At 37.6% G+C, this 27171-nt stretch overlaps 1 protein-coding gene across 1 annotated transcript in view; it reads left to right on the top strand.

Moving 5' to 3' along the window:
* Nucleotides 1-27171, top strand: part of LOC149551839 (Plastid-lipid associated protein PAP / fibrillin family protein) — a 57320-nt gene that overhangs the window by 6469 nt on the left and 23680 nt on the right. The window contains exon 2 of the mRNA XM_089787345.1: nt 26838-26903. Coding sequence (XP_089643471.1) covers nt 26838-26903 — 66 coding nt within the window. The remainder of the gene's footprint in view (nt 1-26837; nt 26904-27171) is intronic.

Genomic DNA, 27171 nt, shown 5'->3' with positions numbered 1-27171 from the left:
TCCCCGTGGAGCATAGAAAGAAAGTCTTTAAGAATCTCTCCAGTTTATTGGAGTGGACATTAGCAAAAAGCCAGGCTGAGGAATGATCAATGGCATGTGAGGCTAATACCTTTTGGAAAATTTGAATCCTGCCAGCTACAAACAACACGTGGGTTTGGTATTTCTCGTGTTTCCTCTCAATCTTCTTATGCACCCATTCCCACATGTCCTTAAGGGAAGGAGAGACAACAAAGGGAATACCGAGGCAGTTTACAATCTTATTTGGGCTTGACCAATGCCACCCTTTTGATGCTGACGCAGCACAAGGCAGGAGAATCCCCAAAGGAGATGTCCTAGCTCCCAACTATATAACCACACAGCGGAAACACAACAGCAAGAAGCAATAATGCAAGATCTGTTACCAATTTAGAATAATTGATTCATAAAATATAACTGAATACATGCAATATGCCGGGCTGTAAGGCATTCCCGGTTATGGCCAAATACAATAGCAATTACAATAACAGTTCTACAAGATCCCTTAAGATCCAACTTACAAAAACCAATCTCAGCTAGCCCAGATCTATAACATAACAGCAATCTAGAAGAAACCACCAAGGAAATCTAAACTTGTGCTCACAAGCCCACCAAACAACCTCCTTGTTTTTCAGTCGCAGCCCTAGCTCTTCTCTAAGATCCAAGTGTAAACTGCTTCACATTTGGTGCTCTGTTCACATACTCGCAATTTCATCACAATCCTGCTGTAAATTGCCTCACATTTGGCGTTCTGTCCATAGACTCAGGAAAACTTGCCCTTCAGCTGCTCCCCCATTCACTCCTCCTTCAAATGAATGAATAAAAGACTCCATAAGACCACCTACTTATACCCAACTAGGCCACAAGTCGGCCTAGAAAACAAATTAAATGCCACAAGTCGGCCTCCAACAGAAATTAAATGCCCAAAATCAATATCCAAGTAAAATCGCGATGTCTCCTAGCTCCGATTGAATTAGAACTCGCGCTTCGAACCGTAGGTAGTACTCTAGGTCCTCTACAACCTCTTAAGTGCGCAAAGGCTGATTCCCCAAGGAAAAGTGCGCATCCATCCTGAAAATCAAGCACAAAAACCCATCGCGCAATTAGTTAGAAATTGAAACTCCGGGAGAATTGCCATATCTCCCAACATATAAGGAATTAGAACTTGCGCCTTGGACCATACATAGTACTCTAGGCCCTCTTCAATCCCTGAAAAGCACAACCTCTAACTCATTGTGGAAAATTAGTTACATGCTCTGCAACAGGCACCTAGAAACCAAAAAACACAGTTCCAGCAGCAAAGTACAAACAACTCAAACTTCAACTCAATCCATCCAATCTCTATGCAATCATGAGGAAAGGTTCCCCAATGTGTCTCCAACACATCCCTAACCATGAAAAGCATAGCTCCACCAAAATCCAAGCTCGATGCTCCTGCATTAGACTCCCTAGGTAAATAGAAAAGTATGTCCCATACTTTGATGCCCAAAGAAAGATCTGCAACCAACTTCATCTTTACTAAAGGCTTCCACTTCATCAAAGTCAATAGAACAAATCTGAAAATCCACCATCTATGCTTCATCCATTGAAACATCAGAATCCAATACATATCAGCAACCCAATCAGCATGCTCACACCCTAGAACAAATTGAACATAATGCTTCAACAACAAACCCTCATCCACATCAGCAACTAGTGAATCCACACCAGCAACAACAAACCCCGCATCATCAACAACATGTAGATCTCCATCAACACATGCCAAACAACACCAGCAATCTCATTGCTCACAATAAGATGCTTTGCAATACACAACTCATCACCAACAACAACCAGATCATCCATGACCAAGTGCTCTGCAATTTCCATGTTAGACTCAATCAACTAATCATGAAAACCAATGTCTATCCTAGCATCAACAAAGTTAGGAATATCTTTAGCAACAACCTCCAGTGGCTCTGCAAGTTCTGTATTAGACTCCACAATGAGATCAACAAAACCAACCTCTTCCACTTCGACCTTGCTATGCCATCTTCTTTCACGAACAAGTCTCTTAATTGGCCAAACAACTCTCTTCCAGATTGGTGGACTCCAACTCCACAAACATGTACAAAATGGCTTCCTCATCTTGTCCTTAACTCGATCAGCTGAACTAGTTTCAAACTAAGCAACCATCTTCTTAGTTTGATCAGCCAAACTAGCTTCAAACCAAGTAAACATCTCAGAAAACCTCCTTTCCAGCACATCATGGAGATTTGCAATCATCTTAGGGTCCAATCCTCTTGGAGCCATCTCGCAAGATCTTCGTAAATCCTCTGCAACAAATCCTTCCCATGCTCCTTGTGACAATCTTGAATTGTTTGCAAGTCAGATTGCAAACCTACCACTTTGCATGAACAATCAAGAACCACATCACAAGTCCAGGACAACGAATTTGCAATCCACAAACTCTCTACGATCATGCCTTAACAAGATTAGTTTTCCATTTTCGCATCCATCGATCCATCTGCAAGCCCTTTGCAATTGCAAGTTAGAACCACGATTTGCCACCTTGCAACCAAGAGATCTAGGACTCTAGAAAGAAAATCCACCACTAGATCAAGAGCAAATCAGATCTACTTCTCCAACCCAAGTCCTGGTGCAAACTGCCTCAACTTCGGTGATCTATCTACACACTTAGGAACAACCTTCGCTCTGATACCACTTGAAGCAGTGTGAGGCAGTAGAATCCCCAAATGAGATGTCTTAGCTCCCAGCTATATAACCACACAACGGAAACACAACAAGAAGAAGCAATAATGCAAGATCTTTTACCAATTTACAATAATTGATTTATAAAATATAACTGATTACATGCAATATGCCGGGCTGTAAGGCCTTCCTGATTATGGCTAAATACAATAGCAATTACAATAACAGTTCTACAAGATCCCTCAAGATCCAACTTATAAAAACCAATCCCAACTAGCCCAGATTTGTAACATAACAACAATCTAGAAGAAACCACCAAGGAAATCTAAACTTGTTCTCGTAAGCCCACCAAGCAACCTCCTTGTTTTTTAGCCACAGCCTTAGCTCTTCTCCAAGATCTAAGTGTAAACTGCCTCACATTCGGCGCTCTGTCCACATACTCGCAACTTCATCACAATCCTGCTATAAATTGCGTCACATTCGACGCTCTGTCCATAGACTTAGGAAAACTCGCCCTTCAGCTGCTCCCCCATTCACTCCTTTGAATGAATGAATAAAAGACTCCACAAGACCCCCTACTTATACCCAACTAAGCCACAAGTCGGCCTAGAACACAAATTAAATGCCCATACATAAGTTAAATGCCACAAGTCGGCCTCCAACAAAAATTAAATGCCCAAAATTGATATCTGAGTAAAATCGCAATATCTCCTAGCTCCGATTGAATTAGAACTCGCGCTTCGAATTGTAGGTAGTACTTTAGGTCCTCCACAACCCCTTAAGTGTGCAAAGGCTGATTCCCCAAGGAAAAGTGCGCATCCATCTCGAAAGTTAAGCACAAAAACCCATCGCGTAGTCTGTTAGAAATTGATACTTCGGGAGAATTGCCATATCTCCCAACATATAAGGAATTAGAACTTGCACCTTGGACCATAGATAGTACTCTAGGCCCTCTTTAATCGTACAAAAGCGCAACCTCTAACTCATTGTGGAAAATTAGTTACACACCCTGCAACAGGCACCCAAAAACTAGAAAACACAGTTCTAGTAGCGAGGTACAAACAGCTCAAACTTCAACTCAATCCATCCAATCTTTATGCAATCATGAAGAAAGGTTCCCCAATGTGTCTCCAACACATCCCTAACCATGAAAAGCATAGCTCCACCAAAATCCAAGTTTGTAGAACTTCTAAAAATGACCAAGATAACCACAAGCCATCCAACCTAATGTCGGGAAACAAAGGTATCAATCCTTGTAGCTATAGATACCGATATGAAACTGAGACCACAATATTGAGGAGAAAATCAACAAACCCTTGTGTAGATTGTTACCCTAACAACTCTAGGTGTAATCTGGAACAACTAAAAGAAACCACAATTTTCGTGGAAAAAAATCAACAAAATCCTCCAATGATTGTTTATGGAAAGATACAAAAAACCCTAAGACTAGTTGCACCAATCATGATTTTTCAAAAGAAATTGGATAACTTTGAAATGATTTTTGAGGATAAAATTAAAAAAACCGAACACAATTTCTTGAGGAGAAAAATTGATCAAAATCAAACGCAACATTCGAGACACGAATTAGAATACAAAACTTCATTTTTAGGAAAAATGATAAAACCCTACAAATTTTCTTAAGGGGAACATTAATTAAAACCTAAATATATCTTTTTTAGACAAAAATTATAAAACCATCCTAATTTTTTTTCAAAAGAAAACATTATGAAAAATCATCACAAATTATTTGGGGAAAAATGATTAAAACCCATCATTTTTTTTCTTGCGGAAAAATCATCAGAAAACTCACCACCATGATTTTTTGTGGTAAAAAATAAGAAATCTATCACCATGATTTTTTGTAGGAAAAATTCAGAAAATCCACCACCATGATTTTTAGGACAAAATCATGCAAAACACTTGCATTGCAAAAAAAAAAACCCACCACTATGATTGTTAGGACAAAATCATTCAAAACCCTTGCATTGTAGAAAACAAGAAGTAGCCGCGGCAGACAAAACAACCCAATGCAAAAAATTTCACGTGGCAAAACACTAGACTTTTCATTGTAAAGTATCCCTAAAAATGGCCAAACTTCATCACATGACAAAACATGAAAACACTTTGTGTAGAAAACAGTACATGCAAGCAACATACAACTCACAAAAAGCACATGCAAGCTACATGCAAGTATATGCAATCCACACAACCGTAAGCCTCTCGTGAGTGAGTGAGACCTAAACTCACTCTAATTCTATGTTATTAAACCTGATAATTAAACAATGGAGATGAAGTCTTCCTAAATAGAAAAGTACAAGATTATTTGTAAACAATACTATCTCCCCCCTCTCTTCCCGGTCTTTTACTTCTTAATGAGCTTGGGTCTGCAACTTGTTCATATTTACTCCTTGCACTCTCATGTATTCCATCCTGATAATGGATTGCAGAGTGTGATCCAAAATATTGATGTTAAATTTTTTACACACAATTGAATCCGAAAAATTCAACTACAACCTAATTGCTCTAATTGCTCTTAACAAAACAATGGATAATTGAATACAAAAACAGAAACTAGCTAAAAAAACTAAACTCACTAAAAATGACCATTAGAAACATGACATTATTATTGTAACAAATTGATCACCATTAGGCAGCCCAATCCCTTTCAAGGAAGGTTGAATGGAGCTGGTTTTGAGAAAATATAAGAAAGCATCAACAATGAAAACAAAGAGGGTAGGGGCAATGGGGTAGCCTTGCTGAATAGATCTTAGAAGAGAAATGCGACTAGAGAGCCCCCTATTAGTATCAATAATATTGGATGGGTCTTGGAACAGGATACCGATCCATCTACAAAACTTTGGTGGGAAACCAAAAGCCTGTAACATGCCCAACATAAAGTGCCATTCAATCCTATCACAGGACTTCTCAAAATCAAGTTAGATCATTGCTACATTTTGGTGCTCATGTTTGGTCCAGTTCATACCCTCCCAGTTCATTATCAAGTTTTCAAGAATATATTTCCCCTTAATGAAACTTGCCTAAGTAGAAACCACCACCTTGTCCAATGCTCCTGTCAATATCCTAGCCATAGCTTTGGCTAGGATCTTATAGGACAAGTTTAGTAATGTAGTAGGCCTCCAATTTCTGATTTGAGATCTGTTACAATCCTTTCAGATGAGCTTGATGATTCCTCAGTTGATATTATGACCCAGTGTCCCAATAGTGAATGCATTTGGGTGCAACTCCAACAATTCAGAACATATCCATTCAACATTGGCTTTATAAATTCTTTAAGGTAGGTGATCAGTTAGGGCCTTATCATTGGCAAGGGAGAGAACAATACTTCTAATCTATTGGACAAAGATGCCCTTATCCAGATATTTAGCATCCTTCTTTAAGACCTTTTTAATTATCAATTTGAGACAAAATTCCATAGCATGGTGCATCTGAGAATCACATTTAGAGGAGGATAATTTTTGATAAAAATCTAGCATGACATTTTTAAGAGTGTTTGGCCATTACTTTCAATAAAGAGTAACATGGAGACGCATCCCCCCCTATTTTCCCATGTCTTGGAGATGAGGACGCACCGGGGACTCCATCCTCGTCCCTAGTGGTGCAACCAGATTCTGCCACTTCCACCAATGATGGGGGGATGTCCCTATGTTGACTATTTGTCGATTCTACTGTTTATGTTTAATGTTCGATGTTCCAATTCAATGCAATGTTCAAGTATTTACTCTTTTACACCCTTGTATCTTATATTGCATACATCGTTTCATGCCTTCAAAGATTTGATTAGCTACAAGATGAATGTTAGGGTTCTTATGCATAACGATATCGACACATACAATTTGAACTTGCTGTTGCAGCTTGAGTTGAGTTCTAGGGGGTGGATTAGTGTTTTCCCCTTTATTAAGTTTCTTTGGAAGGGGCTCTTTATCCTCAAAAACCTTTTTATTAGTCTAGAAGGAGCCAACTAGCTTAGTTTTTAGTCTTGCACAATCTCTTCCAATATGCCCATTTCGTTTGCAATAAAAATAGGCATTAAGATTCCCCAATAATTCAAATATCACATTCGAGAGTACAATCATCCATACTCAAAGCAATTTTATTGAGAATGTCCACATTTGGGTCTAGGGCAATTAAAGCCCTAGTGTTCATATCCATCAGGGTGATTCTTAATTTTTCAATTTGCATAACATTTCTAACAAGTTTTAGAATTTGAGACAAAAACCTCTAGTATTCTACATGTGTGTGTGTGTGTGTGTACACACACACACACATATACATAGATGCTGATTTGGGCTTCCTCACCTCAGATGTGGAGGCGGATTCCAAAGTAGAGGCAAGTGAAAGCCTTGAAAGTGCCTCCTAGGCATCCAAAGGCGAGTGGAAGCCTATCAATGGCTTCCATTCAACTTTGGATGCGTGGGAGGTGCTTCCGGATGGCTTCCATAGGCATTGGGGTGCCTCCGGATGCATTTGCTAGCCCAAACGCCTAAAAATGTATTTTTTCTTGTTTTTTGCCACTTAAACATTCATTTACCATTGTAAAAATACTTTTTTCAACCTATTTTTTGCTCCTATACCCTAAAATGACAGTAACAGAGGCCATTCAACCTCTTCATCTCATTTTGTTTGTAGCTAGACTCTTTTATGATTTGGTCTCCATTTTGGCATTTTGAAGGCAAGAGATAGCTTTAACAAACAAGTTTTAAGCTTCTGAGGTAAGGATTTAATCCCATTCTTGAGTTCTTTAATGATTATTTTTGAGATTTGGATGGAGTTTTTCAAGTTTGTGAAGAAATTTATCAAGTTTTTTTCTTTTTTTTAACAAGAAATAAAGAATCAAGTTTAGATATCTATTTATTAGTTTTATATCATGTTTTTGCACTTGTATGCTTGATGTTCATAGTTTTGTTCCAATTTAAATTTATTAATTTTTTTTTGATGGAGGTTCTCCATGAAATATTTTAGCTACTTGATATGGGGGCATGAGCCTTATGACTGAAACTCTTCAACTGAGAGGCAAGGACTAAGAGGTATCCGTTCTGCCAAATTTGCCTGGGGCACGATCCCGTCCTTATCCCTTTTCAATGTCAGAGCCACACACTCAACAAAATTTGATCCTTGGTGGGCTGTTTAAGAACCTTTCAACTTCACTAGTAGACCAAGGGCCCATTGGCAAATTTATTTAATTTCTTATTATAGGCATAGCAACAAATGAGATTGTATTTTGCAAAAATAGCTGCCACTGGTAGTCAAAGTTTAGTGGGAGGGCAAGGAGCTGATAGTTTTAAAATTGATATAGGATCTCCTTTGTGGAGATAGACAACAAGAATCTCAGGGTTCTGGAGGTGGCTCATATATTTGGAAGTGTAATTATTGTCAAAATAACAAAGACAAACCATTTAATATCTCATATTCCCAGGTCAAACGTCATTTTATGGCCTTGCTGGTAAAGGATTTGCAATGTGCAAAGGCACAAATGGAAGGATCTGTCTAATGCACAAATAGTTTCTTTTGTAAAAGAACAAGAAGCTGCTGATAAATTGATAAATAGATCAAAACAAAGTTTTTATCAACCTCCATCCTCAAAGAAAACAATGTAATTACTGACAGAACCAATTGTGTCCTCCAACACCCATTCTTGCAAGTACCTATACTAGGAGTCGAAGAGGAAGAAGTATAAATTATTTCCCACAAGAGGTCCATTGGACACTGGATTTAAAATGGAGGTAGGAGATCTTGCTGATCAAGCCATTGCTCGTTGCCTCTATGCCGACGATCTTCTTTTCAACTTGGTGAGATCACCATATTGGAAGGAAATGGTGACAGCCATAAAGACAACACTGGCTGATTACACAAGTGCAGAAAGAGAAGTCTTATGTAGAGAAATCTATTCAACCAATTAGAAATTCATTGAAAACTTCTTGTGTTTCTTTTTGTAGATGGATGGAAAGATACGAGAAACCAACCATTGACTAATGTAATTACAGTGTCACCCAAATGGGCAATGTTTTGAAGGCAGTTGATTGTGAAGGGGAAGTGAAAGAGTCACAATTCATTTATAAAATTCTCATTTAGTGAGAATGCAGTCCAAGTGATTACAGATAATGCAAAAATTTATAAGGGTGCAAGTGCTTTGGTTGAGGGCCAATATGACCATATATTCTGGACACCTAGCATCGTACACTCCCTAAGCTTGGTCATGCAATAACTAACGCTCAAATAGATTGGGTGAAGCAAATTTACCAAGAGGGGGAGGTGATACAAATGTTTGTGACGAACCATCGTATGGCACAATCAATATGTAGACCATTTTCCAAATTGGAGTTGCTGAAGATAAATTGTAGTTAGTGAATTTAATTTATTTATTTACCTTGAATATATTTTATGTCATGTTCAATTATCAAATTGTGTATAACTTTGCTTAATATTGATTGACATATTGTTGTGATTAACTTCGGTGGCTGAAACCCAATTTGCATCTCACACTATTGTTATGAGACTACTTGTCAAGGTGCAAGGGGCATTAAGCCAAATGGTTATTTCTAGCCAGTGGGGTATGTGGAAGGCTTTAAATTCAGAGAGCGCACAAAAGGTGAAGGCGTTGATCTTGGATGATAGTTTGTGGGCTTGTGTGTAAACTATATTAGATTTCATGGACCCTATCATGACTATGCTCCGCTTTACTGATATAGATCAGTCTTGTTTGGGGGATGTCTATGATGGCATGGATACAATGGTAGAGAAATTAAAACTTTCTAAACAAACACTTGATAATGACCCCACAAAAAGTGAAGCCTTATGCAATCAATTAGAAACAATCATTCATCATTGTTGGGAAAAGATGACCACACCATTACACCTCCTTGCATATGCCTTATCTCGAAGATACTATAGTTAGGAAGGTCTTGGTATGCCAGATAGAGTAGCACCATATGCAGATGAAGAAGTTCTGATTTATTAAAGCAGGAAGGGCCCGAACCCATAACACTTAAAGTAACATCAAGTCTTAAACAAACAACCCAAAGGATCACGAGCAGTGACCCTACCAAAAACGGAACAAAATCAGAATCAAAATCAACAACTATAGCTAAAGAAAAACAAAAACTTTAAATCGAACCAAGTTAGGTAAAAACAAAACCCCCACTTGCTCCATCAAAAAGAGTTTTTAGATGGGTAAGCCACCACTAGCATAAAGGATGAAAAACAAAAACTTTTGAACCAATAACACCATGGGAGACCAAACCAACAATCACATTTAACCATCGCATTGCACCATCCAACAAGCACCACCCAACAACAAAACCCACAGCAACAGGAACCAACACCAAAAAATGAAGGGACCCAAAACCATCAGGAGGCTCCAGAGCACGAACCAACCCCCTACTTTTGTAGCTCCTTGAGCTAGTCTAGCAAGGAGAACTTGGGGTGGGCAAGCTTGAACTTGCTCAAACCCTGGGAGGTCTCTTGGTGTCCTTCCTCCTTTCTTGGAGTCCTCTCCTGCTGTTTCCTCTTAGCCGCTCTATCCTCCAACTGTGCCTTTAAACTCCTGATCTCTCCTTCCATCTTGGTCTGGGCTTGATTGCTCTGAGAGGCCAGATTATTAATTTGCTCCCCCACTCCCCGATTGATGAATAAGGGTTTTACATGTATTACTTCATAATTGACACCAATTATTGAATATAAAAGTTGTTTTTCATGTATATCTCTCACCATTTGACATTTGACAAAGGTGACATTATGCCAATTCTTAGAGTTCAATCATCTCCAAAACAATCTAAAAAAGCTCACCAAATATCCAAAGACATTGTTAAACAATGCTCAAGAGTTCTCAATAACTTTGCCCAAAAAGTGACTACTCCACCAAAGGAAGCATCACTAAGCATGCAGTCTAGATGTAAAAAATTAAGTTCTAAATATGCTGGACTAATGCAATCTTGCATCAACTACTCTGAAGAAGGTTGGGGCATAACCCCAAACATGCCTCTCAAGTACTCAAAGGTGTCCTTAAGCAAAGGTTTAGTAAATATATCTGCTATCTATTCCTTTGCGCCAACATATTCCAATTCGATTTTCTTCTCTACTACCTTCTCTTTCAAAAAATGATACTTTATTGCAATATGCTTAGTCTTTGAATGTAACACTGGATTCTTTGACATATTAATTGTGCTCGTATTATCACAATCAATGATAATAGGCTTTGAAAATTCAATACCAGTGTCTAGTAACATCCACTTCATCCAAATAATTTGATTACAATTGTTTGTTGCTGCAACATATTCTGCTTCTGCTATAGATTGTGATATGCAATTTTGTTTCTTACTCAACCATGAAACCAATCTTCCTTGCAAGAAGAATGTTCCACCACTTGTACATTTCCTATCATCTACATTTTCTGCCCAATTTGCATCAATGTATGCACATAATGTAAAGTCATGTGATCTGACATACCATACTCTATAATCTGACATTCCTTTCAAGAATCTAAATATCCTCTTTACTGCTGCGAAATGTATTTTTTTAGGATCTACTTGGAATCTTGCCACAATTCCAAGTGCATTAGCTATTTGGTCTTGTATGAGTCAAATATTGCAATCCTCCTATCATAGATCTGTATCTTGTTTGTATTGCACTAGAAGATTCATCTTGACAATTTGCATCTTGTAACTATAGATGTCCCAATTGGTTTACAATTCTCCAAATTGAACTTCGTCAACAAATCTTTAACCTATTTGGTCTGTGATATGAAAATGCCATCTTTATTCCTAGTTATTTGCAATCCCAAGAAATATTTCATCTCACCAATCATGCTCATCTCAAATTCATTCTTCATTTCTTTTGAAAATTTCTTACTAACTTTATCATTTCCTCCAAAAATAATGTCATCGGCAAATGCTACAATAATCAGTATTCCTTCTTCGTTCTTCCTTAAGTATATGTTACTGTCTGCACTAACTTTCTTAAATCCCAAATTCTGTAAATGCTTATCCAATCTTGCATACCAAGCTCTAGGTGTTTGCTTCAATCCATACAATGCTTTCTTCAATCTACAAACCATGTCTCTGTCTTTTGTCAATGGAAAACCATCAAGTTGTTCTATGTAAACTTCTTCCTCAAGTTCTCCATTGAGGAAAGCTGACTTAACATCCATCTGATAAACCTTAAAATTCTTCTTAGCTGCAAATGCTAAAAACATTCTTATTGCTTCAAGTGTAGCAATAGGGGAAAAAGTTTTTTCAAAATCAATTCCTTGTTGTGAATAACCTTATACTAACCTTGCTTTGTTTCTTACCACTTCACCTTGTTCATTCATCTTGTTCCTTAAAACCCACTTCGTGCCAATAATGTTCTTATCACTAGGTCTAGGGACCAATTCCCATGTCTTGTTCTTTTCAATCTGCTCAAGTTCTTCTTCACAGCCTTAATCCAAAATTAATCTTTACAAACTTCATTTGCAGTCTTAGTTTCAACTTGAGATATGAAACACAATTCTTCACAATTTGGCCTGACAGTGAACATCTGATACGTTACACTTCAGCGACCTTCATAGAATGATCAACAAATTCTATCACCTTGAACACACAACCACGGACATGTCTCTTACCAAAATTGAAGCCCGCTGAACAAACTTTAACTTCTCCAAAAAGATACAAAACGATCATCAACATACTGTTTCCTGCACACTGGTCTGCAACCAGTCATCCAAAAAACTTCTGTAACTAACTCAAATCCTCATATTTCTTTCTGTGCACTTAGACATATCATAAAGACATATCCAACTACACTCTGCTAACCCTGCTAAACATAATTCTGCAACCGCAAACTGCGCTGAACAAAATTGTCTCTGCAACTCTGACTGTACTAACAAGAAAGCTGATATGTTAACATCACTGACAAACCAAGTCATGAATGTAACACATAAGCACTCAATCATCTCTCCAAAAATGCTCAGTCTCCCTTAGACAATCATGCCAACATAGAGAAGTGCTGAATTCAAATTTGTTTGGAAAAGCTGGGATAAAGAAAATTCATACAGAGGAGGGGCTGTGCTGAACTCTCAAGAAATCATTAACATAAAAAGCCATGAGAAATTATAACTTTTCAAAAGATGTTTGAACAATTTTCTTTTTACATATCGATTCAATAATATTAATCAATTATTCTTATCCAGCATCTTACTAAGCTCACAAATCAAATTTGAACTTTTATCTTCTAATTGTTTATGATATCTTATAGTTATCTTTGTTGTATACTTAACATCATGATCTTACATTCTGACGCGTCTTCTTTAGAAAACGAAAACAAAAATATCATTTATAACTTCAACTTGCTATTTTTATTTCTCCCAAAAACTCTTTGTTGTTGTTGTTCCTCTTTGAGTTAGGATCATTCCTAAATCTTTTTCTTTTTCAGCAGTTAGAATTTCTACTCCTCCTTTTAGCATTCTGTTGCTGTTGTTGTTTAACAATAGATATTTTAAAATTATCCTCTTTGATGTCAAATGCTTGTATCTGCAACTATGTCTTTAATTTTGGGTGCATTATCTTTCTTATTCCTTTAGCCATAATAACACCAATTGTTCTGTTGACTCACAAAACTTAATTTTAGCTTTCTTGTCTTCTACAGTCTCTCCTATGTAATAGTGCTTTAGTTCTATGTGTTTTGTCTTTACATGAATACTAGATTTTTCCTTAGTTGTATTGCTCTACCATTATTGCGAAATATTAGCATAGAATTTCTTTGTTCCCCTAGATCTTCCAAAACTTGTCCTAAACAGGATTTTTGTGTGCATATTGCTGTTAATGCAACAGACTTTGCATATGTAATGCACATTGCAACAGAATTCTGCTTCTTTCAACTCCATGCAGTCAATCTACTTCTTAATGTTAAACAACGTCATGAAGTGATATTTCTATTATACAATGATCCTGTCCCACCTGCATCTAGATATAAAATAATTAAACAACTTTGTATCTTCAACTAAATAATAATGGATTCCTTGATATTTTGTTCCTTTCAAAAATCTTAGTATTGTTTTCTGCTTGTAATGTCTTTTTGTAGGTTCACTCATATAGGTGGAAATCGAGGATACCGCAAACAAAATACGTGGTCTTGTAGTTGTCAAACACATTGAACTGCCAACAATTCTCTTGCATTTCCTTTCATCGGTTACTTGTCATCCATCTTCTCATCAATTGTCCTGTGCATAATCGCATCATCTCCTTAAAAATCTAATATATTGAACTTATTCATTATATCTTACACATATTTACCTTGAAATATAAAGATCTTACCTCTATTGCATTAGTCATTCCATATTCTCTCATCATTGCCTCTTTGAATCAAACTTTCATTGTATTATTTCATCTTTACATACTTCGTAGTCTATCCAATGCTTTTGGACATATCCTTTTGCAACTAATATAGCTTTGTTTCTTTAAACAATATTTACCATCACTCTCCTGCTTTGACTTGTATACCTATTTTGTTCCTATCACTCTTTTGTCTTTTGGTAGCTTTGTAAGACCCAAGTTTCGTTTCTTTCATTAGCATTTCTCTTCTTCCATTGCTTTAATCTATTCTTTATTTTCAACTACTCTAAACATGGTAGATTCTATTTCACTAATTGAATACAACTCAACATCTTCATTACTTTCTTTAACTTGACTTCTTATCAATCTTCTTACAAGATTCTAATTTAACATTAGATCTGGAGGATGATTTTGAATTACTTTCTTACTTTTTGTAACAACATTGTTTGAACTTTCAACCCTTTCTTCTTGATCCCGAGCTATTCCTCGACATGTTATTTTATTTTTGTTTCTTTAACTGATCTGCATAAACTCCAACAAATAAAACATCTTTTGAGACAATCCTTTTTCTATCTTGAGGCAAACTTGTAGGCTTGGCTTTCTACGCTGTAACTTGTAAATATGCATTATTCACTCGCTGTATCCAATTTCTTTCTTTTATCATCATCTATGTGAAACTGTAATAACTTTACTAGTATTGACCACTGAGTTCCTGTTTAGGAACCGAGGTATTTAATCAAACAATTGTCAAACACCCATAATTTCTTCAGTATACAAATATTCTCTTAAAAAGGAACTGTGCCACTGTTTGATTTAAGTGCTATGAATTGATAAGTTAATCAGTAATAATACTTATAAATTCCGCCAAGCTAAGTCAGACTGAACTGGGAATTAAATATTCATATAAATACTGTTGACAGTGAGACAATGAAATCTCCAGCAGCATTCAGAGTAAATTTGCAGTATAACAATAATGGTGATTCTAATAGAAATGCAGGAGGGCAAGTAGATAAGAACAAAACCGTACTGAAGATGCAATGTGGGGAATGTGGATGACTGTAGCAACTTGGGCAACTGGGGAAGAACCCCACCTGAAAGACTGTTGTCATGACGACCTTGGTTACTCTGCCACCAGAAAGACTCCGACCGCAATGTAGTTCCTGCCGGGTGTGAAAGCTGGGCGTCTGCCGCTGTGAATGTTTGGACCCGTGAACTCCTTGCAGCCCGTAACTTCAATGTGCCGCCTGTTGGTGACTCGTGGGTAATACTCCACCACTGGCCGCCTTAGATTCTTGGTTATTCTTCAGCAAAATAATGGAGGTCTGCCAGTTATGGGAGTGAGCGTGGAGGACTGAACTGGCTTGCTCCTGCGGGTGTCTTAATCCGACTATCAAATCACTTGGTAGCTGTAGAGAATCTAACCCTTCCCACACTTCGTCCAAAACTTAAGCTCACCTTCACATAGCTATTCTTCACCAAAAAATGGATAAAAACTGGATATTACTGTTATTGCTTTGCGGAAACCAATACTTATTTCAATCCTGAAGAACCAAGTAATATACCACCTTGCCAGTTTCTGCTATACTTTGCCTGTTTGGAATCCAGAAATAGGGAGCTGGGGTGACGTCCAACTCCCTCAAGAAAGATAAACTCGAGGGATTTCGTCCTCGGAGTTTGCCAGTCACATTAAAGCAACCAGAACTTTCAATATATTGAGTTCATAAAATCTTGTTGTGTTTAAATCCCAAGGCAAGGTCTCTTATTTATAATCTCAAAGTGAGGGAAAGACGTTGAAATAAGAGATGTGGGATAAAACAACAATTTCGTCCTGTAGTCACTTAAGTCACTTTATAAAGTAAATGACTTTATAAACATAAAACAACTTTATCAAAACATTTTAATATAATGATTGATGAACTCAAGATAAAATTTCGAATGTGACTGGTAAGCATCCTGATAGCTAATGCCATTAATCTATCCGGATGTGGAGATGATTAACCTGGTGCCATAACACTAGTGCGGAGAAGGGGACATGACAATCCTCCCTTCTCGGGATTGCTTGCCCTCAAGCAATCTCAATGCTGGGTGCTGCAAAATAGACTCACCTTCCCAGTTGGCATCCTCATAAGGTAAGTCCTTCCAACGAACTAGATATTTTCTGACAGTCCTGTTATGTAGCTTCCTTTCCTTGGTTTAAATTACCTCATCCAGCACCAAAATAAGTTTACCCTCCTCATCAAGCGGGGGCAAACCCTTTGAAGGAACAATCTGCTGGCCAATGGCCTTCTTGAGGCACACGACATGAAATACGTTGTGGATTCGGCTGTCATTCGGCAAATCCAACTCGTAAGCAACCTCTCCCACTCTCTTGGTGATGCAGTAAGGTTCGTAAAATCTGGGCTTAAGTTTCTTTGATCCACTTTTCTTCAAGGAGCTCTGCTTATAAGGATGTAGTCAAAGAAAAACCTTGTCACCTAGCTCAAAACTCCGCTCAATACGATGCCGATCAGCATATAACTTCTGTTGGTTCTATGCTTGCTGAATATTATCCTTGAGAGCTTTGAAGATGTCTTGCTGATCCAAAATCCAATCTTTGGCCAATGGCACCTTGCTGTCCTGTAAAGCTAAATCAATGAAAGAGAGAGGCTTGTAACCATAAAGGGCGTGAAAAGGAGTCATCCGAATAGACATATGATATATGGAGTTACAACAATACTCCCCAAATACAGCCACTTAACCTATGCTCTTTACTGACCTACAATGTAATTTCTCAAGTACACCTCCACCCATTTATTCACTATTTCGGTTTGACCATCCATCTGTGGGTGATAGCTAGTGCTGGGAGTTAACTCTATACCTGTCAATCTAAAAATCTCCTGCCAAAAGATGCTGAGAAATCTATTGCCTCTATCACTCACAATAGTCTTGGGTAATCCATGGAGATGAAATACCTCTCGAAAGAACAACTCAGCCACCTGAGAGGCCAACCAATTCGCAGCAATAGCAAAGAAGTGCATGAACTTAGTCAATCTGTCTACCACCACAAAAATGCAATCTCTGTCTTGGACCCTAGGCAACCATGTGATAAAATCCATGGAGATACTCTTCCACCTCTGAGCTAGAATAGGGAGAGGCTGAAGTAAACCTGCAGGAAAGCCCTGTTCCGACTTGTTCCGTTGACAAGTTTGGTGGCACTCTGTAACATGCTGCAATACATCGTCCTTTAGCCCCTTACAAGGGAATCTCTCCCTAATCTGCCTGTAGGTTTTGAAAAAACCTGGGTGCCCTGCTGATGGTGCATCATGTATGGTGTACATAATATCCCTTTTTAGTTTAGATTCGGGTACTAGGTAGATTCTATTTTTGTAATATATAATATCATTCATTACTTTGTATTGCTCATTTTGAAGTATACCATCCATAATCTGACATGCGTGAGCATTTTTAGAATACTCCACTAACAGCTGGGACCTCTAGTCTGCTGAAATCTCGGAAATGGCGCAACACTCTAGCACTGGGGGTCTTCAGGAAAATGCATCAGCAATTATATTATTTTTCCCTTTGACATACTCAATGTCAAAATCATATGCTTGGACTTTGCTGATCCATTTCTACTATCTTTCGTTTAACTCCTTCTGTTCTAGGAAGTAACGTAAGCTGTTATGATCGGTCTTCACTGTAAATTTATTTCCCACTAAGTATTGTCTAAACTTGGCCAAGGCATGCATTATGGCTAGCATCTCCTTATTATAAGTAAAATATAGTAATTTGCTGCCCCTAAGTTTCCTGCTTTCAAAAGCTACGGGATGACGATCCTGCATCAAAATTGCCCCGATTTCGCTTCTCGAAGCATCACGCTCCAAAACAAAGGGTCTAGAAAAATTAGGAAGTGCTAACATTGGACATGTACTCATCACTTGTTTCAGTCTATCAAAGTCTGTCTTTGAATCCTCTGTCCATCTAAATGCCCCTTTTCGTGTTAGATCGGTAAAGGGTGCTGCCACTTGGGAAAAACCTTTGGCGAATTGCCGGTAATAGGAACAAAGACCAAAGAAACCTTGCAACTCAGGCACATCCCTCGGTGGTGGCCAGTCCAGGATTGCCTGTATCTTTTCCTGATGCACCTTAACTCCTTGGTCACCAATTACATGACCCAAATAGAGAATCTCAGTTAACCCAAATTTGCACTTAGACTCTTTTGCGAATAAAAAGTGTTCTTCCATGAGGCTAAGGATCTCATCTAAGTGCTGCAAATGTTCTTCCCAAGTCCTGCTAAAGATTAATATGTCATCAAAGAAAACCAACATGCTCTTCCTTAGCTGTTTCTTGAAAATATGGTTCATGCATGACTGGAAAGTGGCTGGTGCGTTAGTGAGCCCAAATGGCATCACCAAGAACTCATAGTGTCCATAGTGGCATCTGAAAGTTGTCTTATGCACATCCTCCTCTCGGACTCATATTTGGTGGTATCCTAATCGAAGATCTACTTTCGAGAAATAAACAACCCCATGAAGCTCATCCAGTAACTCATCAATGCGGGGAATCAGATACCTGTTCTTAATGGTTCTCTTGTTTAGGGCGCGGTAATCTATACACATATGAAGGGTGCCATCCTTCTTAACCAACACCACTAAAGAGGCAAAGGGGCTAGAACTGGGTCTAATATGTCCCATATCTAGAAGTTCCTTGATCGCCTTCTCTATCTCTTCCTTGTAGTGCTTGGGGTGACGATAAGGAGTGGTAATGATGGATTTGACGCCTTCCTCTAGCTCAATGATATGCTCAAACCCTGTATCTGGTGGATTTCCGAGGGTAACTTCTCAAATACCCTCCTGTGCTTGTCTAGGATCGTTTGAATGTCACAATGGTATTGTTGTCCTATATCCTATGTCTCCTTGGAAGAGATGAAACACTGTGTCACCCATTTGATATCATCGTGCCTCAGAATAGCCTCCATCCTGTGAGCTCTTATTAACCTAGGTCCACTAGCTGGTATGACTTTTAGGACTACCAACCGATCATCCTGTGAGAACTCCAACTGCATGGTCTCGTGATTAAATGAGTACCTGCGGAGAGTCCTTAACCATTGTTTACCCAGAATGGCATCCAACCCATCCAAATCAACAATATAGAAATCAGTCTCTAAAAGATAATCATCAAACTGTATCTGAAGGCTGGCTACTTTCTTTGTGCATCTCAAAACCTCACCGTCGGCTACCTTCACCTTAAACTTGGGTATGTCAATTGTCTACAAACCTCTCCTAGATACCATCCGTTTGCTAATGAAATTATGGGATGCTCCTGTATCCAAAAGACAAACAATGCGCTGACCCTTAACCACACCATCCACTCTAAAAGGATGACATGCTCTGACATATCTGGCACCGTTACTGATATACGCTGAGACTCATCAATGAACTTATCCAAAGACCCATTCTGTTATAACTGAGCCAAATCCCTGTAATAGACTTCAAAATCTTTCTTGTTAAAGCGAGTAATTAGCTTGGAGTTGAAAAACTCGTATGAAGTTATGAGGCCATGATCCTGGGTGACTAATCCGTGATGCCACCAAAAATACGCTACTCCCTCAAGGTGCATTGTTGCAAATCTGATGGCTTCCGCTTTTGCCATGGGCTTAAGTGTCAAATAGGTATCAAGCTTGTGAATCCAAGCTCTAGCTGATGTTTGACTGCTGCCATCAAAGGTGGGGAGAGTTAACTTGTTCATAACATGTTTCAGGTCCCTGTTTTGTGCCCTCGGTCTTCGGTCTTGTTGCTGTCTATTAGCTTGCCATTTCTAATTTAGGTATTGGAAAAAGGTCAGATCTTGTTTAATTGGGTCCGAAAACAAATTCCATTCATCAAACATTGCCATAACATTGTCCGGTAGTAAATTTGGTGGTGGTGGTGGTACTACTTCTACATTAAAAATTGGCATTAAGGGCCTGTCAGTATTACGTGTGGGAGCTCTAACAGCTTAGGGAGATCCAGCTACACTACCGCCTCCACTGTGATGGCTCGGTGCTCTTCTATGAGCCGGGACCAACTGTTGCATAGTACCTGCTAGTTGCTGAAGAGCATTAGCAATGTTGTTCTGTCCATCTTTGATAGCCTACAATGTTTCTTGAACTTCCCTGTCCTGTTCAATTTCAAGATGTGCCATTTGAATGTTGTTTTCCGGTTCAACCTGTCCTATATGATCAACCTGTTGAGTAATATCAGTTTGTTCACCTATTACAAATACTACTTCCTCATCCACTGTAAAACTATCTTCAATCTCGATATAATCTGAAGAACCTGCTTGTTCTGACTGTAGATGACTGAACTTATGCTGTCTTTTACTCATTCCCAGCTGTCATTTTTGGATAAAAAAAAGTCTGCAATTTTTTTTGTTATTTTCCACAAGATGGCAGGTCTTGTGGCTCTGATACCATTGTAATAACTTTACTAGCATTGACCATTGAGTTTCTGTTTAGGAACTGAGGTATTTAATCAAACAATTGTCAAACACCCATAATTTCTTTAGTATACAAATATTCTGTTTAAAAGGAACTATGCCACTGTTTGATTTAAGTGCTATGAATTGATAAGTTAACCAGCAATAATACTTATAAATTCCGCCGAGCTAAGTCAGACTGAACTGGGAACTAAATATTCATATAAATACTGTTGACAGTGAGACAATGAAATCTCCAGAAGCATTCAGAGTAAATTTGTTGTATAACAATAAAGGCGATTCTAATAGAAATGTAGGGGGGCAAGTAGATAAGAACAAAACCGTACTGAAGATGCAACGTGGGGAATGCGAATGACTGTAGCAACTTGGGCAACCGCTGGGAAAAACCTGACCTAGAAGACAGTGTTGTCACGACGACCTTGGTTACTCTGCCACCAGAAAGACTCCAACTGCAACGTAGTTCCTGCTGGGCGTGAAAGCTGGGTGTCTGCCGCTGTGAATGTTTGGACCTGTGAACTCCTTGCAGCCCGTAACTTCAATGTGCCGCCTATTAGTGACTCGTGGGTAATACTCCACCACTGGTTGCCTTAGATTCTTCGTTAGTCTTCAACAAAATAATGGAGGTTTGCCGGTTATGGGAGTGCGCGTGGAGGACTAAATTGGCTTGCTCCTGCGGGTGTCTTAATCCGACTATCAAATCACTTGGTAGCTGTAGAGAATCTAAGCCTTCCTACACTTCATTCAAAACTTAAGCTCACCTTCACATAGCTATTCTTTACCAAAAAATGGATAAAAAATGGATATTATTGTTATTGCTTTGCGGAAACCAGTACTTATTTCAATCTTGAAGAACCATGTAATATACCACCTTGCCGATTTCTGCTATACTCTGCCTGTTTGGAATCCAGAAATAGGGAGCTGGGGTGATGTCCAACTTCCTCAAGAAAGATAAACTCGAGGGATTTTGTCCTCGGAGTTTGCCAGTCACATTAAAGCAACTAGAGGTAATGATCCCATTTTTAGCTCTCACGTTCTCCAAAGTCTAAGTGGAGGATAAGAAAAAATTAAATTAATTTCTTATAAAGTCATTCAATTTAAAGGTGACTTTGTATTTAATTAATTTAATTATTAATTACAAGGGAGTAGCTTTTAGGGTATGTATTAATTATTGGAAGGACGGAAGCCTCTCGTGATTTAATTAATTATTGCCAAGGAGGAATTTTTGGGGTATGCATTAATTATTGGAAGGAGAAGCTTCTAGCTCTTGCAATTAATTAATGTTTTAGTTCCTTCCAGAAGGATGAAGAAAAGGATAAATAGGGTTGAAAGTCTCATTGTTTAGCATGGGATTATTGTATCGGATGATGATGACTTGCATTTGATAAGAGCTTGGATGTGTGAATCACACTCTTTTTTGGCAATAGAGGACGTTCATTCTCTGTTGTAACATTCTAGACGTCATTCCCTTAGGGTTTGGCCTTTGGAATACATCTCTTTGTACTTGATTGCAGCATTTTTAGAATTAATATAATTTCAGCAGTTGATTCAGCTTTTGGGCATTCCTAGGTGTCCATTACAGTGGTATCAGAGCTTGCTTGCAAAGTGTTTCACGAAGTTATAACCAGTAGGTGCCCATTACAGTGGTATCAGAGCTATAAGTCCTGCCATCCTGTGGAGATCATATTGATAGCCGGATAAAGATGTATATTAGTCCACATCAAGATGCGATGTTCAGACAGTTATTGGGTACATTAGAGAAGAGGCAACGTATGCAACAAGAGCAGAATAGGCGAATGGATATGATGTTGCAGCTTATGGCTAGACAGATGGGCATCAACATTGATGATTTGTATGTTGCTCCAGAGCAGAAGGTAGTTGATTCCTCAAGTGGGATCGAGACACATATAGAGCCAGCCAGTTATGATGTTGGTGATATGGATGTTTCAGTGAAATCAGTAGAAACATGTGCGCAAAGTCAGGAGACCACATATGAAGCTTTGTCGGGAGGTGGTGCTAAAGTAATAGTGGGATTAGGAGAACATGAGGATACTACCATATCAGCAGCCACTTTTGTGTCAGTTGAACCATCCAATGAGGAGTTTAATGGTATAAATGCAGTGGTTGATGTATTTTCTAATGAAGCCACACATGTTGATGATTATGAGTTTTCACCATCTACAAAGATTCAGTTTTCTGTTGCAGCTGTTGGGAAGAAGAGATTTCATAGATCTTATATGGAGTTACTTTTTGGTGACATTCTGACTTCTTCACCATCAGCACAAGTATTGGGTGCTAGGTTGCACGACATGTGGTTGGTCCTGATGATGCTGATTTGTAGTTGGTTTAATGTCCACAAGGATGTCACATACTACTTCAATTGGGATCCGGGTGGAGGTTGGAGTTCATTGTATTGCCAGATTGCTTGAGGACAAGCAATTTCAAGGAGGGCGGATTTGTAATGATCCCATTTTTAGCTCTCACGTTCTCCAAAGTCTAAGTGGAGGATAAGAAAAAATTAAATTAATTTCTTATAAAGTCATTCAATTTAAAGGTGATTTTGTATTTAATTAATTTAATTATTAATTACAAGGGAGTAGCTTTTAGGGTATGTATTAATTATTGGAAGGACGGAAGCCTCTCGTGATTTAATTAATTATTGCCAAGGAGGAATTTTTGGGGTATGCATTAATTATTGGAAGGAGAAGCTTCTAGCTCTTGCAATTAATTAATGTTTTAGTTCCTTCCAGAAGGATGAAGAAAAGGATAAATAGGGCTGAAAGTCTCATTGTTTAGCATGGGATTATTGTATCGGATGATGATGACTTGCATTTGATAAGAGCTTGGATGTGTGAATCACACTCTTTTTTGGCAATAGGGGACGTTCATTCTCTGTTGTAACATTCTAGACGTCATTCCTTTAGGGTTTGGCCTTTGGAATACATCTCTTTGTACTTGATTGCAACATTTTTAAAATTAATATAATTTCAGTAGTTGGTTCAGCTTTTGGGCATTCTTGGGTGCCCATTACAATGGTATCAGAGCTTGCTTGCAAAGTGTTTCACGAAGTTATAACCAATAGGTGCCCATTACACTAGAACTTTCAATATATTGAGTTCATAAAATCTTGTTGTGTCTAAGTCCCAAGGCAAGGTCTCTTATTTATAATCTCGAAGTGAGGGAAAGACGTTGAAATAAGAAATGTGGGATAAAACAACAATTTCGTCTTGTAGTCACTTAAGTCACTTTATAAAGTAAATGACTTTATAAACATAAAATAACTTTCTCAAAACATTTTAATGTAATAATTGATGAACTTAAGATAAATTTTCCGATGTGACTGGTAAGCATCTTGACAACTAATGCCATTAATCTATCTAGATGTCGAGATAGATTAACTTGGCACCATAACACTAGTGTGGAGAAGGGTACCTGATAGAAACATAAGCTACGCTAACCAAATATTTTCGAGCTATAGGTGTTTTTCTATACAAAGCTTCTTACCATTCCCTATTTATTAACATAATAGTTGGGCTCCTATTCATGATGTAAACAGTGTTAATTGCTTCAACCCGAAACATTGTCCATTCTCTTTACTTCTAGAATGCTTTTTGCTAATTCTATTATTGTTCCATTCTTAATTTTTGTCACTGCATATTGCTGCAATGTTCAAAGAGCTGTTAACTATCTCTTGATTCCATTCCTTGCATAAAAGTTAGATTTTTCTGAATAAAATTCACCTCTATTTGTTCTTAAACACTGTATCTTCTACTTTCTTTTTCTACCATAGCTTTAGACATTGTCAAAACTTGAATAAAGAATCACTTATATTATTAAAACAATAAGCCCACATATATCTTATATAATTAATTGTTGATGAACGCAATCATCCTTTAGTTTATACCTATCCTTGCATTGGATATAGGACCATGCAGATTTGAGTGAATGAGCTCCAGTGGCTGATTTTTTGCTCTCACTCTCAGGAATCCTTTGCGTTTGGTGTTTCGTATTGAAACCTTTGCACACATCCTTTCCTCTTGCTTGAATCTTTGGTAACTCATGCACCATGTTTCTTTCACATAACATGTACAATCCTTGAAAATTAAGATGTGCATACCTTTGGTTCTATAACTAACTCGCCTCCTTGTTAGCAGCATAGCAAAACTTTGATTCTTATTTTAAACGTTCGATTATGTCATCTTTGTAGTAATAGTCATCTTTCCTTGTTTCTTATCAGATAGAAAACAAACTCTATAATCAAGTACAGGTTTAAGTCCTTTCTCAACTAGTTGATGAACACTAAGTAGATTATTCCTTAGGTATGCTGAGTGGTATGCATTAACACTTTTTTCTTTTCTTTGTTGAGTACTAAATACATTTTACTATCAAAGTATTTATAAATGGTCGTTACATCTTTTCATAAGATCTCTCCAAACTTTGAAAATGCCTCTACATCTTGTCATAAGATTAGGAAAACTTGAATCTAAAAACCATTGGTCATTACTTGTGTTTTCAACTAAATTGCATGAAAGAGACTAGTGTGGTCGATCTCATCTTTAACTTTCTTTGGATTTTCATTTGTATTCTACATATTCTTGAGCACAATTTGATTTGAGTCAATGAATTTATGCCTCTCTATATGATCAAGTCTTTTGCAAGAGTAACACTACATTAGTGGCCTTCTTGCACTAATTCTACCATTGGCTCTTGAGAGCACTTTTTATCTTCTTGCTCCAGAGTTAGAACTAAACTTCGATACAAGTTCCCTTCCATATTGCCTTTGCCCTCAAGGAAAAATCGTATTTTGGTCCTTGATTAGTATTAATCTTTGCCTTTTCTATAAGTGTTTGATCTACACAACCTGTTCATTTTGCCTTCATGATAAGTAATGATCCAAATAACTCTTCAATATTTAAAATTTTGAAGTATACAAATCTTGCACCCTTCTAAACTAATAACAACATGCATCCATTTGGTGCAAGACCTATCAAGATCTTCTTACCAACCACATTATCATTCACTATTTCACCTTATGTTTTCACTCTTGTTCACTACATTTACTCTAACAGAATAATCACCATTCATAAGGTTTGAAGCTTTGTAAATATTGATCTATATCTTGTTGTGAATTTTCTAAAGTTTCCCATGGTTCCTTTGTTGTCTTAATTTTTGTTTTGTCTTGTAATTCACAGTTTTTGGATAAATTCTTAGATCTATATCACTTTTGAATATGAGCATCCATCCTCTTCATTCTTTGCCATCTCATCTTTTGTGTTATGTGCATTTTAAAGGTTCAACATATCTATTTGCCATTTTGTTTCATATTCTTTCCATATTAGCTGTAAATTTTTTAATTTATATCTTTCAATGATCAAAATTCTCACCTTAAACCAACTGGCTCTGTACCATTGTTAGTGGGCATTATAACAAACAAAACAATTCTGAGATTTCCTCCCAGAATATCTAAATCTTGGAAGAGCCTCTGATCTGAACTTGTCTAGTGTAATTCTCATTTGCATTCATAAACACTTTTGATAAACTTGTTCTGATACCATAGTTATGATAAATCATATAACACTGGAGCAATTTTGAAATCTCAAGAAACCATAAACATATAAAATCCATAAAATCTTTAGCACCTTTCAGTTTTTTTTGGATCAATATTCTATTTTCATATCAAATCAAATAATGGCTAATCTCCTATTCTGCTCAAACATCTTTCTGAGCTTACACATCAAAATGCGAACCTTTCTTGTAATTCTGTCATGAAATCCCTTTCTAGCTCTGTTGTTGACATACATACAATTATATAAAAACACCTTACATAAAACAATGATCTTACACTCTAAATATAGTCTGCTTTAGAAAAGCAAAAAATCGTTCCTAATTTAAATTCCTATTTTTATCCCTCCTTTAAACTCTCTGCTGCTCCTATTTTAAATAGGAGTCACAATTTTTTCTGCAGTCAGGATCACTGCTCCTATTATTACGGTTTTGTTGTACTTTCCATTCTGTTGTTGATGTTTAGGCTGTGCCTGTTTGCAATCAGATTTTCCAACAAAATCATGAACTCATGCATTGAACTAGATAATTGGTAGCCTGCTTCTGTCCTAAGTTCGTAGCACAATTCTATACATTGAGAACCAAATAAATAATGACCGTTAAAGTTCCATATTTGAAGAGAAAGTGCTATTTTGTGAAGTATAGTTTTGATATTAAAAGGGGCTGGCCGATTATTTTCTAAAAGGAAACAATGAGAGGCATTTCCTTTGAATCTTATCCTACATTTTCTATCTATGTTGACCTGTTCTTTTTGAGCCAAACTGTTGACTTATCTATGTATATGGTTTGCAGGTTCACAAGTGCAGTTCTTCAAGTTGCAGACTGGAAGATTCCCCTGCCTCCTTTTGGTCAGGGCTGGTAAGTTTCTGTGACATGCTTAAGCATTACAGTTTGTGTCATTCAAATTTCTAATTTCTTTATATTGCCACTACGGAGGTAGTGATGCTTACTGAGAAATTTGTAACATAAATTAAATGTTCCTTGTCATGGCCCAACTGAGATGTCGTCTCAATATCCCAGATCACAGCATCATAAAGGGAACCGACAAGGAAAAAGGAACATAAGGAAGAAAATAGTAATACTGATAATAAATGGATAAATATTAACCAATCAAATGCAGGGCCAA

The sequence above is a fragment of the Cupressus sempervirens genome, chromosome 6, assembly GCF_028749045.1.
Source record: "Cupressus sempervirens isolate cs-2001-9-10 chromosome 6, ASM2874904v1, whole genome shotgun sequence".
In the NCBI taxonomy this organism is placed as follows: Eukaryota; Viridiplantae; Streptophyta; class Pinopsida; order Cupressales; family Cupressaceae; genus Cupressus; species Cupressus sempervirens.
The sequence above is the reverse complement of the archived record's forward strand: the minus strand, read 5'-3'. Positions and strand labels throughout refer to the sequence as shown.